Source organism: Triticum aestivum, chromosome 2B (genome assembly GCF_018294505.1).
Source record: "Triticum aestivum cultivar Chinese Spring chromosome 2B, IWGSC CS RefSeq v2.1, whole genome shotgun sequence".
Classification (NCBI taxonomy): Eukaryota; Viridiplantae; Streptophyta; class Magnoliopsida; order Poales; family Poaceae; genus Triticum; species Triticum aestivum.
The window spans coordinates 71,887,041-71,905,389 of record NC_057798.1 but is presented as its reverse complement, the minus strand read 5'-3'; the positions used below and the strand labels follow the sequence as shown (position 1 = coordinate 71,905,389).

General features: G+C 48.8%; 1 protein-coding gene across 1 annotated transcript; it reads right to left on the bottom strand.

Moving 5' to 3' along the window:
• Window positions 1–602: 602 nt before the first annotated feature.
• On the bottom strand, window positions 603–1,900 carry LOC123043541 (cytosolic sulfotransferase 5). Its single transcript, XM_044466026.1, has one exon. The coding sequence runs from the start codon at window positions 1,870–1,872 to the stop codon at window positions 784–786; it is 1,089 nt and encodes a 362-aa protein (XP_044321961.1). The 5' UTR covers window positions 1,873–1,900; the 3' UTR covers window positions 603–783.
• Between the last annotated feature and the right edge of the window lie 16,449 nt (window positions 1,901–18,349).

The window sequence follows — 18,349 nt, the reverse complement described above, 5'->3', positions numbered from 1 at the left end:
AGGCCCTCCATTAAGCACTTGCATGACCTCATGTAGAACTTTATCACCAACTATATCCCAACATTTTTTTTTTGTAAAACAAGGAGGGCATACCATCTGGTCCAGGAGCCCTGAGATCACCAATACTATTGAGGGCAACCAAAACTTCCTTCTCAGTGAACTCCTTACAAAGCAATTCATTCATGGCCGGAGTCACTCTTGTGTCAATGTGACCCAAGAGTTCCTCCATGCGGGTACCTGCAATAGAAGTGAAAATGTTCTTAAAATAGTTAGTCACTACTTCCTCCATAGCTCCTTCCTCCTCCATCACACTCCCATCCTCTCTCCTTAACTTCTTAATTTTGGTCACTCTACTGGATAGCGTGCAAGAGATAGTGGACGTCGGGCAGTGTTAAAAGTTGAAAGGTGTGGAGACATCCAAAAGCATGAGATGGCCCCGGATCATCGAATTCCACCATGTCTAGAAGTCACGCCCGCCACAGTGGTTGATTTGTTTAAGTTGTTATGTAATATGTGCCCGACATCCAATGTGTGCATTCAGATGATTTTAGTTTGAATTTTATATGACTCCTAATTTCATTTCTATAGCAAGCCCCCAACAGTGTATGAACATACGGAAAACTTTTACTCAAGCGAAGGTGATTAGAAAGAAAGTGATGTTGCTGAGGAAGAAATTAAAGTGATGGCCAAGGATAAGGCTTGAACTCGCTGGCATGGCAGCAATCACATGAAAAACACATAAAATCAACGATGTGGCCATGCATGTGGGTAAGTAAGCTAGGCTTAATCCTTGGAGGTAGCACCAAAGGTGAGCATGGAGCCCTGTAGCACCTCGGCCACGATCCCGTCCAGCCGCGCCGCCATGTCCGGCGTCATGCAGCTGCTCCAATCCCCCACCGTGCCGTTCCTGAAGAAGTCCTCATTCTTGAGCCCCAGCATTGTGCTCCCGCTCCTGTTCACCTCAAGCCCCTTGAGCGTCCCCAAGCTGCAGAGCTCCACGATGTCGCGCACCACCCCGTCAGCCTCCTCCTCCGGCGAGAAGGGGCATCCCATGAACACCGCCATCTTCCTCAGGCTACCCGAAGGGTCAAGCAGCATGTCCTCGTACCTGAGGAACAACACCTGATCGGGGCTCCGGCGGCTCGCCTCCCAGTACTCGAGCGTGTGGCGCCACTGTGGCCCCGCCACACTCTGGCCCTTGCAGAAGAGCTCGAACGCCTCCTCAAACGTTGGCATGGCGGACGACGCCCCGCCGACGTCGGCCATCCGTTGCAGTGTGGCCGTGGTCTTCAAGTGGAAGTGCCAGAAGGAGACGAGCGTGTCCTTGGGATCCCGACAGACGTACACGATCCGGCCGCCGGAGCCGTCCTCCGGACCCGTGATGCCGTGGGGCAGCAGGGAGTAGGGAAGGTGGGTGGCGAGTAGTCGGGGGGAAGGGATCTCCTCGTAGATCAGGCCATCGTCGTCTTCCCCGGCGAGCTCGAGGAAGCCGACGAGGTCGTGGGGGCTGTTGCGCTGGAGCGGGTGGTCTCCCCCGGCGGACGGCGGGTGAGCGGAGCGGTTGAGCACGGAGAAGGCGAGCGCCTTGAGCCAGGTGGTACCGGTCTTGGGGAAGCTCACCAGGATCACGTCGGTGGGCCTCGGCCTGAAGCGCGTGTGCGACGCGCCGACGAACTTGAGCAAGAGGTCGGTCAGCCAGAAGCCGCCGTACCGGCGCAACCGGTATGGGGGGAACCCCGGCGCCGTGGGCAGCGATGGCGTGATCTCCGCTAGGTTGGCGTGCGGGCTCGGGGTGGCGGTGACTACCGGTGCAACAGCTCCTTCTTCCTTCTCTCCGGCTGCGCCGGGCGTGGGAGCACCAATACTGGCCATGGCTTGTTTCCTTCAACTGATCCGTAGTAGTATATATGCTTGCGAGCCTGTGCCGTTTGCAAGGCGCGCTGGGCGTACCTACCTCCTCTTCACATGCGGGCTAGCTACTGTGCATGCAGGTGACAAGATTCCTCCAACTCGATCAATAATTGTACTAGTATAGCGAAAGTGATCTTCTGAGCGCGAGCACACCTGCTCGCGGTATCCTCCCGCCCGTGGTCCTCGTGATCCACAAGCTGACGTGAAAAAGCCCAGGTATTTATCCCGTATATCTATTAATAAACAGTTCCACTGGCCCACTTCTGTCAAACGCCCACTGCTACGACGTCAACCAAATGGGCTCCGGCTCAGCCGGTCTGTAACGGGGTGGGCCGTCAGCTTCCAGATTCTGGACTAAACGCTCGTTCAGTTTGAATTTCGAATAGGATCCACAAAGCACTGGGCGCCCGACCTCACAGATGCATGCACTTGTCTTGCTTTCAATCCCGTGCCCCATTCCAGCAGGCAAACATTGGATTACGTCAGTTTTAAAATTCACGTAACAGGGACCATGCTTGCAATCCAATTGTTTGAATATATAAGTCAGCTCAAACATGAATATGCTCGCCACTCTGTTTGCACAAGCATTCAGTCAAAAATTCAGTATGCACGCCCATGAGCTGATCATACTGTCAAAAAATTCAGAATACATCAGCATACTGTCAAAAAATTCAGAATTCATGCCCATGCTGACAAACAATTCAGTAACAGACATCATCCATACTAAGCTTGCTATCAGTTTGAATATACACGCAGAGGAGTTTCATGTTTATTCAGAAACGAGTCATTAACACATCCATCAGCACTGCAACACATTCAGCAAGCATGCAAACAAAACAGATTTTACAGGAAATCCAATACATTCTAGCCGCACACACTTAGCTATACAACACAATGGTCTACAGTAAATAAACGATCAAACATGAGCCGTACAAACGATCAAACCTCGTTCCTATAGTTAGTCATATCAAAATAATACTCCCTCCATTCCAAAATAGATGACTTAATTTAGTCAGATGGAAATGTGAAGTGTAAATCAGTTATTTAAATTTTGATACCAACTGATATGAGTCACACCTGTGGCAATCAAGTGTTCTTATATTTTAAGAGGCACATGATTGTTAGATTAGATGCATGATTTTCTGCAATGCGTGAGATATATTTCAAGTCGCAAACTAAAGTGAGTAGCCGCCTGTTGTTCAACCATGCATATTCAATTATCATGAGCCCATATATCATCTAATGTAATAAATTCAGCATCACTATCATCATGCTTAATTATGAATTCATAGTCGATTCAAAGACAATGGTGAGCAAACAAGGTCACAACAAGAGCTATCCACATACATTTTTCTTCCAATCTTAAGAGAACTCTAGAGTGTACAAAATGACGAAATGTGACAACTAATTGGAGTGAACCCTTTGTCTCCATTAGGAGAACAAGCGCCGTAGCAAACATAATCCTAATTTTTTTTCCTGGTTCCCTGGTAAACATAAGCTCTGAATTCCTTCAGGACCATCAATCATTTACCATCATATCAATTCCCAACTAGTTATGATCAGTATACAGATACAATGCAGATAAAATGTACTTAATGCACAGCCACACACTTTGTCCTCTTCACATTTAGACGACTTTTCCCGTACCTAATGCCCAAATCCCTTCTCCCACGAGTAAAGATTGTAAAAGTCGTAAGCCTTGCTTAAAGAATGAAAGCTTGCCCCCAATGTAGGCACGATGACATTGTCTCCAGGGTATTCTGCAAAACCACAGATTGTCTTCTCCAGCGCACTAGTGCGACCAGGGATGGTCGTTCTTCCTGGAGCTGCTGCCCCAATCCTCACTCTGCACTCAAAAAAACAAGCTCCAACGCTTTCAGACTTGCAAAAAAAAATTGAATTTGGTAGAACTAAAACATTGCCATTACGATCATGTACACAACAAATCCAACATCGTCCGCATCATAGGCAACAAAAACCCAGCACCACACACATTAAAAACAGAACCCATGACATCCAGCTTATCCTAATTTTTCTATGCACTCATAGAATCTCCAATTATCGATCTATTTAATTATGTTGCAGGTCATACTTCCGAACCTGTGGAATTGAGAAAGCATTTACAGTCTATAGCTCTGAACATTTTCGCTTCTTGTCACCACAGATTTTACCTCATACCGCTTATTAAACCATGTCCAAACTGCAAATGTACCTCAAGAACAGACTAATGATCGCTCACATGAAAAACCTAATAAAGGACATCCAACCGAGTACTAATTTTACTTTAAAATTTACTACACCCACAGAAATTCTCACTAAGTTTAAATTATATTGCAGGATGGACTTTTCGTTGCAGGGCGGACAGGATGTACTTCTGAACCCTGTCGAATTGCGATAGCATTTACAGTCCATAGTTCTGAACTTTTTCACTGCACCCCACCAATGTTTTCCCCCATTCTGCATTTTAACCCACTGCCCAAATCCAAATGTATCTCTCAACAACAAACTACTGAACTACCATTCCATGTACTAAGCGATGATGTTCCTCAAAGTGTTACCAATGATCCACGAAAATCCATTTATATTGCAATGCAAACAGTAAGTTCAGATTGTTTGTTTCTACCCCAGCACACATTTAACCACTAAGAACTGTAAATGCAATGTAGTGCACATAAGAAATTGAATCACTCCAAGCAGAATACTCAGCAGCTCCTAATTTCCACTCTTTTCCGTTAACACTTTTAGTTCATCAATCCACACATCAAACTTACCATCCTACTTCGTATAAAACAAGTTCATACCTGCACATCCATGCATGAGATTTTGGGTCTATCTGACGAATAAATTGTTCAGAAGCTCGCGGTTCCCCCTCCCACCACGAGCCGCCCCTTCTGCTGCACAGATATGGCCGTCCTCGCTCGCCCCCGCCACGGGCGGCAGCAGAACTGCAACCACCGTTACCACTGGGTAGTTCAGTGGCTCCATGGCAACGTCGTTGTCGTTCACCTCTTCTAGCGCCGTACTCCTGCGTCACCAAATGCTTAAATAGTGCTAGATTACAAAGAAGAATGTATACCAAATCAGCCTACAAGGGACAGGACAGAGGATGCCTTCGACTCGAATTGGCTGAATCAGGAATTCCATCTCCTTCCTTTGATTCGTATTCCACCGCAAAATCTGCCGCCCTGTAAGCCGGCAGTCGGCAATGGAAGAGCCGGGGGAATGAGGTAGAAGACAACAACAACCAGTCCTCCATCCTTCATTTACTACGCACCTGCCGCACGAACTAGAAAGCGAGTTTCCTGATCCACGGATCAGAAGTTTCTTGACGTCACGAGCCACGGCTCTGATTTTGCCTGGTGACGGCGGCGGTGAACCGTTAGCGCTCGTACCCCGTATTCTGCCTCATGTTGATCTATTAGGGAGTAGTACACTGGCACAGGAAATAAATGCACCGAATCACAAAGCCATCGCCAACAGCCCAGATAAAGAGACCAGGTGTGCTCGCGCACAGAAGCACCGCGTCTAGTGGTAGTATAAAAAAAGCAGGGCTGGGGTTTCGAGAATTTATTGTCGGTTTCGAGTTTCAACCTAGCTTAGCTACCCTTGGGGAATGCGTGCGTGCACATGCATGGATGCTTTCCACCAGGCTATCTTAACCATAAATTCATCATGAAAATATTTTTTATATTATGTCAATACTGTAGATGATGGTACTTTTTGATGTAAATTTGATCAAAGTTTATAAAGCCTGATTTTAGGCAAATCTCTTATGTGTAAAGTAAAAATAAAAGGAGGGAGTAATGATTGACTGGAGATCCAATGAACAAAATATGAACAGTGATGTTCGTCGATGGTGATCATGTTGATGCTCGTGGGTGACATTTTCTGATTTTCTCCGAAGGGCTTCTCCATGTCGGTTATTGGTCTTTTTTTTAATACAATACCAACGCAAGTGCTTATATAAACGCGGATACATTCACCTCTATGAACGCACACCACACCTTACCCCTATGAGCATTTTCGAGAGACTGAGCCGGCATAATATCTTGAAATTTTACGAAGTCATCGTAGTCACCTTGAACGTCTCCTCCCACTGAAAACTTATCGCCGGAAATCCTAAAATAAATTCTGGATAAATGCGAGCACCGGGACTTGAACTCTGGTGGATGGGGATACCGATGTTCACCTAACCATTCTAACCATAGGTTGGTTCGCCTGTCATTGGTCTCTTGGTCGTCGGTTTGCGTTTGGTGGGGAAGTCTGGTTTTGATTAATGGTTTTGTCAAGGTTTTTGCATAATTTTCACCTAATCAATCATGCTGCATAATTAGGCCAACTTTAGTATTTTTAGTAGAATCGCATGAGCACCCTGCCCTCTTGACAAGCAGACGTAATAAAAATTCATTGATGTCCTATTTGTTTATTACCTAATACTCCCTCCGTCCAGAAGCACTCGAACGGATGTTTTTTTTACGAATACGCAAAGCTTGCGTTATTGATAGAAGGACCAGAAAAATAGTACGATGACGATAGAACACATGATACGAACGCAGGCAGGCGTGAACATGGTGTCCGGAGCAGAGAGACAAGGGATGCTCGCCCCGAACAGAGGATACAACCAGTTAAACCAACCAGGCCCAAACCAAGAGCGGCAAATCCCGAACCAACAAGATCACCAACATCACCTGAGCCAAGCTCAGGGACATCGCAAGCGAGCAAGATGGCGCCTTCAAGAAGGAAGAAGACGCCGAGACGCCGTCGCCATCCGATCCGGAGGAACTGGACCTAGGGTTTCCCCTGAGTTTGAAGAGGGTTGTAGTCGAGGGCCTAGACAACGCCTCCAAGGAGGAAACGACATCCGCAAACGCCGTCCCTGCCAGCATCAGTAAACCGAGAAGGGGGTTCTCCCTGGCCTGATGCTAAGCAAACCCATAGCCATCGAATCTGGAAACGAGGATGAGTAAGTCAACACCGATCGGAGCCACCATGTTGGGGTTGGCGAGCTGCACCTGTCGTCGGAGTGTGGCACCTCCTTCGAACCCACGAGCATCGGATCTGGCACAAAAGAGGAGGCTTTGAGGCCTACAAGGTAGGGCAGGCGGTGAAGCAAACCATGAGGGGTGGCGCGACGGCGATCAGCAACGCTAGCAAGCTAGGACTGGAAGGACGTAGATCCGAGTTGTCTTGGCCATAGCCGTCGGGACATCGGGGAACCAGGCGAGCTGGAAGGGGCGCCACTGCATGGTCACCAAGGACGAAGCCACCCAACAACGCCGACATCCATGGACACCAGAGAGACGTGGGCCCAAGGTTGTCGGGGGCCGGAGCAATGTCAGCTAGCACCCGCCTTGAGGGGTGTGACGCCCCCGATTCAATCGTACACTAATCATGCACGCAAATGTGTACAATCAAGATCAGGGACTCACGGGAAGATATCACAACACAACTCTACAAATAAAATAAGTCATACAAGCATCATAATACAAGCCAGGGGCCTCGAGGGCTCGAATACAAGTGCTCGATCATAGACGAGTCAGTGGAAGCAACAATATCTGAGTACAGACATAAGTTAAACAAGTTGCCATAAGATGGCTAGCACAAACTGGGATACAGATCGAAAGAGGCGCAGGCCTCCTGCCTGGGATCCTCCTAAACTACTCCAGGTCGTCGTCAGCGGGCTGCACGTAGTAGTAGGCACCTCCGGTGTAGTAGGGGTCGTCGTCGACGGTGGCGTCTGGCTCCAGGGCTCCAGCATCTGGTTGCGACAACCAGAAAGAAAGGAAAAGGGGAAAAGGGGGGGAGAAAGCAACCGTGAGTACTCATCCAAAGTACTCGCAAGCAAGGAACTACACAACATATGCATGGGTATATGTGTAGGGAGGCCATATCAGTGGACTGAACTGCAGAATGCCAGAATAAGAGGGGGATAGCTAGTCCTATCGAAGACTACGCTTCTGGCAGCCTCCGTCTTGCAGCATGTAGAAGAGAGTAGATTGAAGTCCTCCAAGTAGCATCTCCAAGTAGAATCTCCAAATAGCAACTCCAAGTAGCACCTCCAGTAGCATCGCATAGCATAATCCTACCCGGCAATCCTCTCCTCGTCGCTCTGCGGAAAAGCGATCACCGGGTTGTCTGTGGAACTTGGAAGGGTGTGTTTTATTAAGTATCCGGTTCTAGTTGTCATAAGGTCAAGGTACAACTCCAAGTCGTCCTGTTACCGAAGATCACGGCTATTCGAATAGATTAACTTCCCTGCAGGGGTGCACCACATAGCCCAACACGCTCGATCCCATTTGGCCGGACACACTTTCCTGGGTCATGCCCGGCCTCGGAAGATCAACACGTCGCAGCCCCACCTAGGCAAAACAGAGAGGCCAGCACGCCGGTCTAAACCTAAGCGCGCAGGGGTCTGGGCCCATCGCCCTGAGCACACCTGCACGTTGCGAGGGCGGCCGGAAGCAGACCTAGCCTAGTAGGCGTTCCAGTCCAATCCGGTGCGCGCCGCTCCGTCGCTGACGTCTGAAGTGCTTCGGCTGATACCACGACGTCGGGATACCCATAACTACTCCCACGTAGATGGTTAGTGCGTATAGGCTCGTAGCCGACTCAGATCAAATACTAAGATCTCGTTAAGCGTGTTAAGTATCCGCGAACGCCGAACAGGGCCAGGCCCACCTGTCTCCTAGGTGGTCTCAACCTGCCCTGTCGCTCCGCCACAAAGTAACCGTCGGGGACCGTCGGGAACCCAGGCCCACCTCTACCGGGATGGAGCCACCTGTCCTTTCAGCCCCCAACTCCGAACAGTATCACAGGTAATGTAACAGTGTAAAGTATATAGTTTATGCCCGTGATCACCTCCCGAAGTGATCACAGCCCGGTAGTATAGCATGGCAGACGGACAAGAGTGTAGGGCCGCTGATGGAACACTAGCATCCTATACTAAGCATTTAGGATTGCGGGTAAGGTATCAATGACGGTAGCAACAATGACAGGCTATGCATCAGAATAGGATTAACGAAAAGCAGTAACATGCTACACTACTCTAATGCAAGCAGTATAGAGGAGAATAGGCGATATCTGGTGATCAAGGGGGGGGGGGCTTGCCTGGTTGCTCAGACAAGGAGGGGTCGTCGGTGACGTAGTCGTACTCGGTGGCATCAGCGTCGGTCTCGTAGTCTACCGGAGAGAAGAGGGGGAAGAAATAATGAATACAGAGCAAACAAAGCATCACAAAATATAACAAGGCAATACGCGGTGTTCGGTGTGCCCTAACGCGGTAGTAGGTGATACCGGTGAAGGGGGGAAAACATCCGGGAAAGTATTCCCGGTGTTTCGTGTTTTCGGGCAGAGGAGCCAGAGGGGGAAAGTTGCGGGTTCGATAGGTTAGAGGGGTGTGGCGGACGAACGGACTGCGTATCCGGAATCGTCTCGTCGTTCTGAGCAACTTTCATGTAGAAAGTATTTTCATCCGAGTTACGGATTATTTTATATGAATTTCCAAAGTTTTATATGATTATATTGATTTATTTAACTCCAAAATTTAATCAGTAAAACTATTGTCACAAAGTGCAGTGCCAGCCATAGTGTATGACAGGTGGGGTCAGAGTCAAAGTCAAGAGTCTAGTCAGCTGTTGACTGGGTCAACGTTGACTGGTCAAACAGGGCAATGGGGCCCATCGTCATAGACTAGTTTAACTAAGCAGGTTTAATTAGACTAAATATGTTCATTAGGCTAATTAATCAAAGTTAATTAGGTAGTTAACTAAGCAAATTAATTAATTAATCAAATTACTAATTAATTAAATAATTATTTCTATTTTTCAATTTCGTTCGTTTTTTTTAACAGGGGCATGGGGCCCCCCGGTCAGTGGCACAAGGCCTGGGGCTGTGCAGCCCAGGAGCGAGCGCCGCGGCACCCAGAAGGGCACCGGCGGGCACGGCACCGACGGGGGGAAGGGGCGAGGTCAGGCCGGGGTAGCAGGGGCCGTCGCCGGACGGCGGCAGCCGAAGCGGGTGCTTGGGCGACGGGCGCGTGGGTGGAGCGGCAGGACGCGGTGAGCGCACCGGGAAGGGCCGCGGTGCCCGGGCGCGTGCGTTGGGCGTGGCTGGAGGTGCCCGGGCGCGGCGAGCGCACCGGGATGTGGTGGCCACATCGAGGCAGAGGGGGAGAGAGGAGGACGGATGGCGGCTCACAGGGGGAGTAGGGAACGGGGCAACGGTGTTCGGGGAAGAGGTCGGAGACTGCGTGACGGAGAGGAAGCAGGCCGTTGACGTGGTCCGGCCAGGAAGCTCTGGGCGCCGGCGTCGGGCGCCGGGGTGGAGGGGCGAGGGGTGGTCGAGGAGGCCGGTCGGGGATGAGGATGGGGACGCGAGGCGGCAGATCCGGCGTTGAAGCACGACGGCGGGGCGCGAGATCCACGGGCGGCAACGGCGATGTCGGCGAGGACCACGGGCGTCGACGAGGTGGCCGTGGCGGAGGCGTCCCGCGCGGCGTCGAGGCGAGGAGGAGACGAGGACGACGGGGCTGCGTTGGGGTCCTCCTCCTCTCGATCCCGATCCAATCGGGGGAGAGAGGGGAGGGGTGAGATATTTTCGGGGGTGTGGGTGTTTGGGCTAGGGTTTCCTCCCTGGTGGGGGGTTATGGAGGGGAGGTAGCGGGCCGGCCGGCTGGGCCTGGGGGTTGGCCCAGTTGGGCCACGGCCCAGGGGGGTTTCTCTTTTTTTTATAGTCTTAGGTTTTAGCTTTTCTGTTTTGTTTTCCTTTTTTTTTATTTTCTTTTATTATTTCTTTTCTGTTTAAATTCATCTAAAAGTATTTAGGCTTTTTATAAAAAGGGGTTTGTTGCACCATAATTACCTTTGTAATATTTGGCGTCCACCGAACATTTTTGTTTTTATTTTGAAAACGTTTATTCTTGACTTGATTTTGAATTTGAAATTCGAACCGGTTTTTGAACTAACCCGAGATTAACTACAGTGACAAAGGTGACGTGGCATCATTAGTGGGGATTACTGTAGCTTAATTACCCGGGCGTCACAATTCTCCTCCACTACAAGAAATCTCGTCCCGAGATTTAAGAGGGAAGTAAGGGGAAAGTTCTGGTTACGATATTCTAACGGATCTTCTCGACGAAGTTAGTTCCTTTCGTTGATGTCTTCAATCCTTTATTCCGATGCATCATGATAAACTCGCCACCATTTCTTCGTGAACTCCATCGTACTTACGAATAGGTAAGGGGTAGCTCTACAATGCAAGGATGTTATAAGTGAAAATCATCTGGGGGTATCCCCAGAATGAACTTATGAGTATCTCGCGAGTTGAACAAACGACACACATCGAGAGCAAAGTAAGACAGGGCGATAAGAAGTTTCAAGCGGATAGGCAATCGTTCATTGCCTGAAGCAGGGTGCGAAAGGGTTCAGAGCAACGGGTATAAGTATTGCGTCCGATACCAGAATAGATCTACAGGCAAGTGGCCCGTGAATTACATACAAAGTCAAGCGTGAGGAATAACTTTGGGAACAGGGGGTGTACAGGAGAGTCAGGTTTCGATCCTGTGAAACTGTGGGTTATGGGCCCACCATGTGGTTAAAAGTAGAAGGTTGGTGACATCTTGCACGATCATGTAAGCAAGGCATGTTAGAGGAGAGTCTGAGGGTCATGTCGGCAACAACATAGGTACCAAGGGCGAGGGACGAAGAGAACCATTTTCCTGCTCGTTGAACGAGGCGGACCAATAGGCAAGGTTCTCGTCCATCGGTGGTTACTGGAATGTCATCAACAATAGTAATAGGGTCTTACTTACAGAGTGGTACAACGAGGTGCTTACCTAAGCAGGGGATTATCACTGCTTAGATTATATAGGTCACAAGAAGGGTCAAACAGACCCATGGAAAGGAAAATGTGATCATTAGGTTAAACAGAACAATGGAAAGGAAAAATGTGTTTGACACATGTACCAGGGGTATACCCTTCCCACGGACAAGCAGAGCAGGATATCCACGACAAGAGATAATGTAGAAAACCCTTTAGGTAAGGGGAGAGAAATTTCATGACATTACCCATACAATGGTGTTTGGATAATTGAGCAAGAAACATTTAGCATTGGGCTTCGAATGTTCTTATTGAAAATCGGAGTACCACAGACATGCTTCGAGATAGCATTGACATGGTCATTGGGTAAAGATCAGACTTTGGAAACAAAAAGGATCCATCAGGAACAACTTATAGAATAAGTCTTACAATTTCCTCATGGAAGAATGGATAACCTTGCTGAAAAGGAATCTATAACAATAGGGCCTCCGGCCAGGTGTGTTAGGCACGACATCACCTTACCGGGTCACATAAAGACCGTTGCTATAACTCTTGGAAATATGTTCCAACCATCATATCTGACTGAGATTCAGATCTGATTGGTGTCAGGATACCTCAGACTCAGGATGCCTGAGAAGAAAGGTGCAACACAAATTGTCGAGATGACATTGTAAGATTTTCGGGAGATGTACTACGGAAGCGAGTTCCGAAACAAAAGCCCAACATTAAACCAATGAAGGGATAAGGTGGTAGCTGATAGGCTCAACAACAAATCATCGAGATTTCCAAGGGATGAATTTCCACAATTAGGTGAACAAGGAAATATCATTTGTCGGATCAAATGATATAACGATGTATGCTCGAGGGAAAACATACACAACTGAACAATGATAGTAGGGTGCACCCAGGAATCTGGATTAGGTAGCACGACCAATGTTCGAATGATGACTCAATAAGCAATAAACTTAGAATGGAACTATCGACCATTAACTTCAAAGCAATAGGGTTGCTAGAAGTGCAGAATCCAAACAACATCGTTCACTTGTTGGTACTAACACGGGGATCAAGAAAGAATGGTGATGGTGAGAAGTATTTCTATGTCAAGAATTCTCAAGAGGTGGAACAAATCTCAGAACATTGTTGACATAAAGGATGGTAATACTCTAAGGTGAAGAAGAACAATTGCTGGATAGCAAGGAACTCAAGGTATAACACCAAACATGAACAAGCTTGTGTTGGTGGGAAGGCAATAAAGTGGTCGATGATAATACAATTCATCGAGGGCAAGGATGGTATTTCTCATCATGAATTCAATTGATATCCTGGATGAGCTCAGAATGTTGATGATCACGACACCTTTGTCGCGAGAGTTCATGAAGATGTAATCGATCGGCGACGACATCAAGTCAAAGTAATGATGAAGTGAAAGGTTATTGGAACCAAGGGTACGACACAACTCGAAACCAAGCTTGTTGTTCAAGGCGAAATGGTATGACGATGAGGATCGACGTAAGGTTAGTTCATCATCGAAAATTGTGCTCCGAGAAGAAGGACCGGGTAGCACAGATAAAATCATCAAGACAATGATATAGCCAAACAGGCTAGGAATGGCGTGATCGGGTACAAACTCGTATTTATAGAAGCTTACTGAAGAGTTGTTGAACCGTAGTGCGGACTCGGTTCAGTTATCGGTGTCTTTGAGTGTATATTAACTCAGAGCCCGTGAAAAATTGGAATTAGTTGGAAGGTAGCACTTGATGAAGAACTCATAAGAAGTTATGCAGTTCCATGATAACCTCGAGATACCAGGGGGGTAATACTCGACACAAGATCAAAGTAAAGATTGGACTGGCGTATTGATCCATAGGAGACAATTGTTTTAAGTTGTCCGAGAAATGAGATCAAAGAAGAACAATCATGGTCGGAACCACGGTTGCAAGGGATCAATTCACAGATACCATATGTTAGTTATCAAGGAAATAGTTATTTTTACAAGAAGCTTCTATGACAGGATCTACATCGTGTCCATGGGCATGAACACAAAGTTCAAGGTCGACTCCCACTTCTTTAATGCATAACCTTTCATTCACTTCTCGCCTTCAACGAAATTGTGTGTTGAAATTTTATCTGACATAACACTAGTAGAGTATGACCGGTAGTGGTTTCCGGGTTCACACAGTTTAAAGAAAAGCATATGTCCAACCCATCAGGGCCTCCTAGGAACATATACCACAAACTTCAGGAGTAAATAACACAAGCTCGATAGCAGAGCATGGTTGGCAAGTAGAGGATACAATTTACCAAAGGCGGTATATATCCTAGGAAAGGCTCAAGGTTATTGAATATGAAGGACATTGTCGGATAAAATCCAGCAAAGGATCTGGGGTGAGTATCGACACACAACCAGAGGAAGAAGCTAGGCAAAGACATTGGATTATCGAAAGAACTGAATAACTTAGAGCTCAATTGCTAAGGGGTTATGGTTTACAAAGCGAAGAATCAGAAGCAGACGCTCTGATCAAGGATGGATAAGTTCAATAGACTTAGGGGCAAAATCGACGACAATTTAATTGGCGAGAACCAGCTCATGATTAAAACGACGTCTGAGCCGGAAGGATGAATTCTAGGATCTGTTTGAGGATTGCGAGCATTCGCAACAAATCGAATCAACGGACTCAAAATGACAATGACAATGGGTGTCAACAAGATTACTAGACTTATGGGACTAACCATAATGCAAGCAATCAAGAATTTCAAGAGCAACAGGATGCTCAAGATTTTCGGAAGATCGAATGATGTTTCGAGGATTGGTGACATACATGAAACAACTGGGGATGAGTGGATACTCGGTAAGTGCGAGAAATTTATCCGTAGTGGTATTCATATAGCAAAGAACTGCAAGGCAGTAGGCCAAAGTATTCTCGAAACATTAGAGAAAATTTCGAGGTATCTTGTAATAACAAGATCGACTGGGTATAAAGTAAGGACGACGGGTGTAAGTATTTATCCCTAGGGATATTTCGGTGGAAGGGAATTGCAAAAGCAACGGGCACAAGGTCTCGAGAAAATATCGGAGAGTATTGTCAGAATATTCCGTTGAAGCAGTCGACCATCCGTAATGAAAGGGTTCTCTGGCAGGAAGTGGTAGCGAGAACCTAGAGTTAGATTTTAGCAAAATCATTTAACCCGAATAGAAGAGAGATCAGAATCCCAGAGTATAGGTCGAGGAATAAAAGATCCTAATACCACCCAATGGCGACGTGGGCCCGTAAGGCTCACAGCCATGTTAGTAAAAGTTTTGTAGTGACTAGACTCGACTTCGGCCAAGGAGTGTGGAAGGGGGATTCCTACAGGCAGTCGGCTCTGATACCAACTTGTGACGCCCCCGATTCAATCGTACACTAATCATGCACGCAAATGTGTACGATCAAGATCAGGGACTCACGGGAAGATATCACAACACAACTCTACAAATAAAATAAGTCATACAAGCATCATAATACAAGCCAGGGGCCTCGAGGGCTCGAATACAAGTGCTCGATCATAGACGAGTCAGCGGAAGCAACAATATCTGAGTACAGACATAAGTTAAACAAGTTGCCATAAGATGGCTAGCACAAACTGGGATACAGATCGAAAGAGGCGCAGGCCTCCTGCCTGGGATCCTCCTAAACTACTCCAGGTCGTCGTCAGCGGGCTGCACGTAGTAGTAGGCACCTCCGGTGTAGTAGGGGTTGTCGTCGACGGTGGCGTCTGGCTCCAGGGCTCCAGCATCTGGTTGCGACAACCAGAAAGAAAGGAAAAGGGGAAAAAGGGGGGAGAAAGCAACCGTGAGTACTCATCCAAAGTACTCGCAAGCAAGGAACTACACAACATATGCATGGGTATATGTGTAGGGAGGCCATATCAGTGGACTGAACTGCAGAATGCCAGAATAAGAGGGGGATAGCTAGTCCTATCAAAGACTACGCTTCTGGCAGCCTCCGTCTTGCAGCATGTAGAAGAGAGTAGATTGAAGTCCTCCAAGTAGCATCTCCAAGTAGAATCTCCAAATAGCAACTCCAAGTAGCACCTCCAGTAGCATCGCATAGCATAATCCTACCCGGCAATCCTCTCCTCGTCGCCCTGCGGAAAAGCGATCACCGGGTTGTCTGTGGAACTTGGAAGGGTGTGTTTTATTAAGTATCCGGTTCTAGTTGTCATAAGGTCAAGGTACAACTCCAAGTCGTCCTGTTACCGAAGATCACGGCTATTCGAATAGATTAACTTCCCTGCAGGGGTGCACCACATAGCCCAACACGCTCGATCGCATTTGGCCGGACACACTTTCCTGGGTCATGCCCGGCCTCGGAAGATCAACACGTCGCAGCCCCACCTAGGCAAAACAGAGAGGCCAGCACGCCGGTCTAAACCTAAGCGCGCAGGGGTCTGGGCCCATCGCCCTGAGCACACCTGCACGTTGCGAGGGCGGCCGGAAGCAGACCTAGCCTAGTAGGCGTTCCAGTCCAATCCGGCGCGCGCCGCTCCGTCGCTGACGTCTGAAGTGCTTCGGCTGATACCGCGACGTCGGGATACCCATAACTACTCCCACGTAGATGGTTAGTGCGTATAGGCTCGTAGCCGACTCAGATCAAATACCAAGATCTCGTTAAGCGTGTTAAGTATCCGCGAACACCGAACAGGGCCAGGCCCACCTGTCTCCTAGGTGGTCTCAACCTGCCCTGTCGCTCCGCCACAAAGTAACCGTCGGGGACCGTCGGGAACCCAGGCCCACCTCTACCGGGATGGAGCCACCTGTCCTTTCAGCCCCCAACTCCGAACAGTATCACAGGTAATGTAACAGTGTAAAGTATATAGTTTATGCCCGTGATCACCTCCCGAAGTGATCACAGCCCGGTAGTATAGCATGGCAGACGGACAAGAGTGTAGGGCCGCTGATGGAACACTAGCATCCTATACTAAGCATTTAGGATTGCGGGTAAGGTATCAATGACGGTAGCAACAATGATAGGCTATGCATCAGAATAGGATTAACGAAAAGCAGTAACATGCTACACTACTCTAATGCAAGCAGTATAGAGGAGAATAGGCGATATCTGGTGATCAAGGGGGGGGGCTTGCCTGGTTGCTCAGACAAGGAGGGGTCATCGGTGACGTAGTCGTACTCGGTGGCATCAGCGTCGGTCTCGTAGTCTACCGGAGAGAAGAGGGGGAAGAAATAACGAATACAGAGCAAACAAAGCATCACAAAATATAACAAGGCAATACGCGGTGTTCGGTGTGCCCTAACGCGGTAGTAGGTGATACCGGTGAAGGGGGGAAAACATCCGGGAAAGTATTCCCGGTGTTTCGTGTTTTCGGGCAGAGGAGCCGGAGGGGGAAAGTTGCGGGTTCGATAGGTTAGAGGGGTGTGGCGGACGAACGGACTGCGTATCCGGAATCGTCTCGTCGTTCTGAGCAACTTTCATGTAGAAAGTATTTTCATCCGAGTTACGGATTATTTTATATGAATTTCCAAAGTTTTATATGATTATATTGATTTATTTAACTCCAAAATTTAATCAGTAAAACTATTGTCACAAAGTGCAGTGCCAGCCATAGTGTATGACAGGTGGGGTCAGAGTCAAAGTCAAGAGTCTAGTCAGCTGTTGACTGGGTCAACGTTGACTGGTCAAACAGGGCAATGGGGCCCATCGTCATAGACTAGTTTAACTAAGCAGGTTTAATTAGACTAAATATGTTCATTAGGCTAATTAATCAAAGTTAATTAGGTAGTTAACTAAGCAAATTAATTAATTAATCAAATTACTAATTAATTAAATAATTATTTCTATTTTTCAATTTCGTTCGTTTTTTTTAACAGGGGCATGGGGCCCCCCGGTCAGTGGCACAAGGCCTGGGGCTGTGCAGCCCAGGAGCGAGCGCCGCGGCACCCAGAAGGGCACCGGCGGGCACGGCACCGACGGGGGGAAGGGGCGAGGTCAGGCCGGGGTAGCAGGGGCCGTCGCCGGACGGCGGCAGCCGAAGCGGGTGCTTGGGCGACGGGCGCGTGGGTGGAGCGGCAGGACGCGGTGAGCGCACCGAGAAGGGCCGCGGTGCCCGGGCGCGTGCGTTGGGCGTGGCTGGAGGTGCCCGGGCGCGGCGAGCGCACCGGGATGTGGTGGCCACATCGAGGCAGAGGGGAGAGAGGAGGACGGATGGCGGCTCACAGGGGGAGTAGGGAACGGGGCAACGGTGTTCGGGGAAGAGGTCGGAGACTGCGTGACGGAGAGGAAGCAGGCCGTTGACGTGGTCCGGCCAGGAAGCTCTGGGCGCCGGCGTCGGGCGCCGGGGTGGAGGGGCGAGGGGTGGTCGAGGAGGCCGGTCGGGGATGAGGATGGGGACGCGAGGCGGCAGATCCGGCGTTGAAGCACGACGGCGGGGCGCGAGATCCACGGGCGGCAACGGCGATGTCGGCGGGGACCACGGGCGTCGACGAGGTGGCCGTGGCGGAGGCGTCCCGCGCGGCGTCGAGGCGAGGAGGAGACGAGGACGACGGGGCTGCGTTGGGGTCCTCCTCCTCTCGATCCCGATCCAATCGGGGGAGAGAGGGGAGGGGTGAGATATTTTCGGGGGTGTGGGT

Bases quoted from the DNA above. Each gene is read 5' to 3' on its own strand.
- LOC123043541 (XM_044466026.1), bottom strand. From the start codon at position 1,872: ATGGCCAGTATTGGTGCTCCCACGCCCGGCGCAGCCGGAGAGAAGGAA.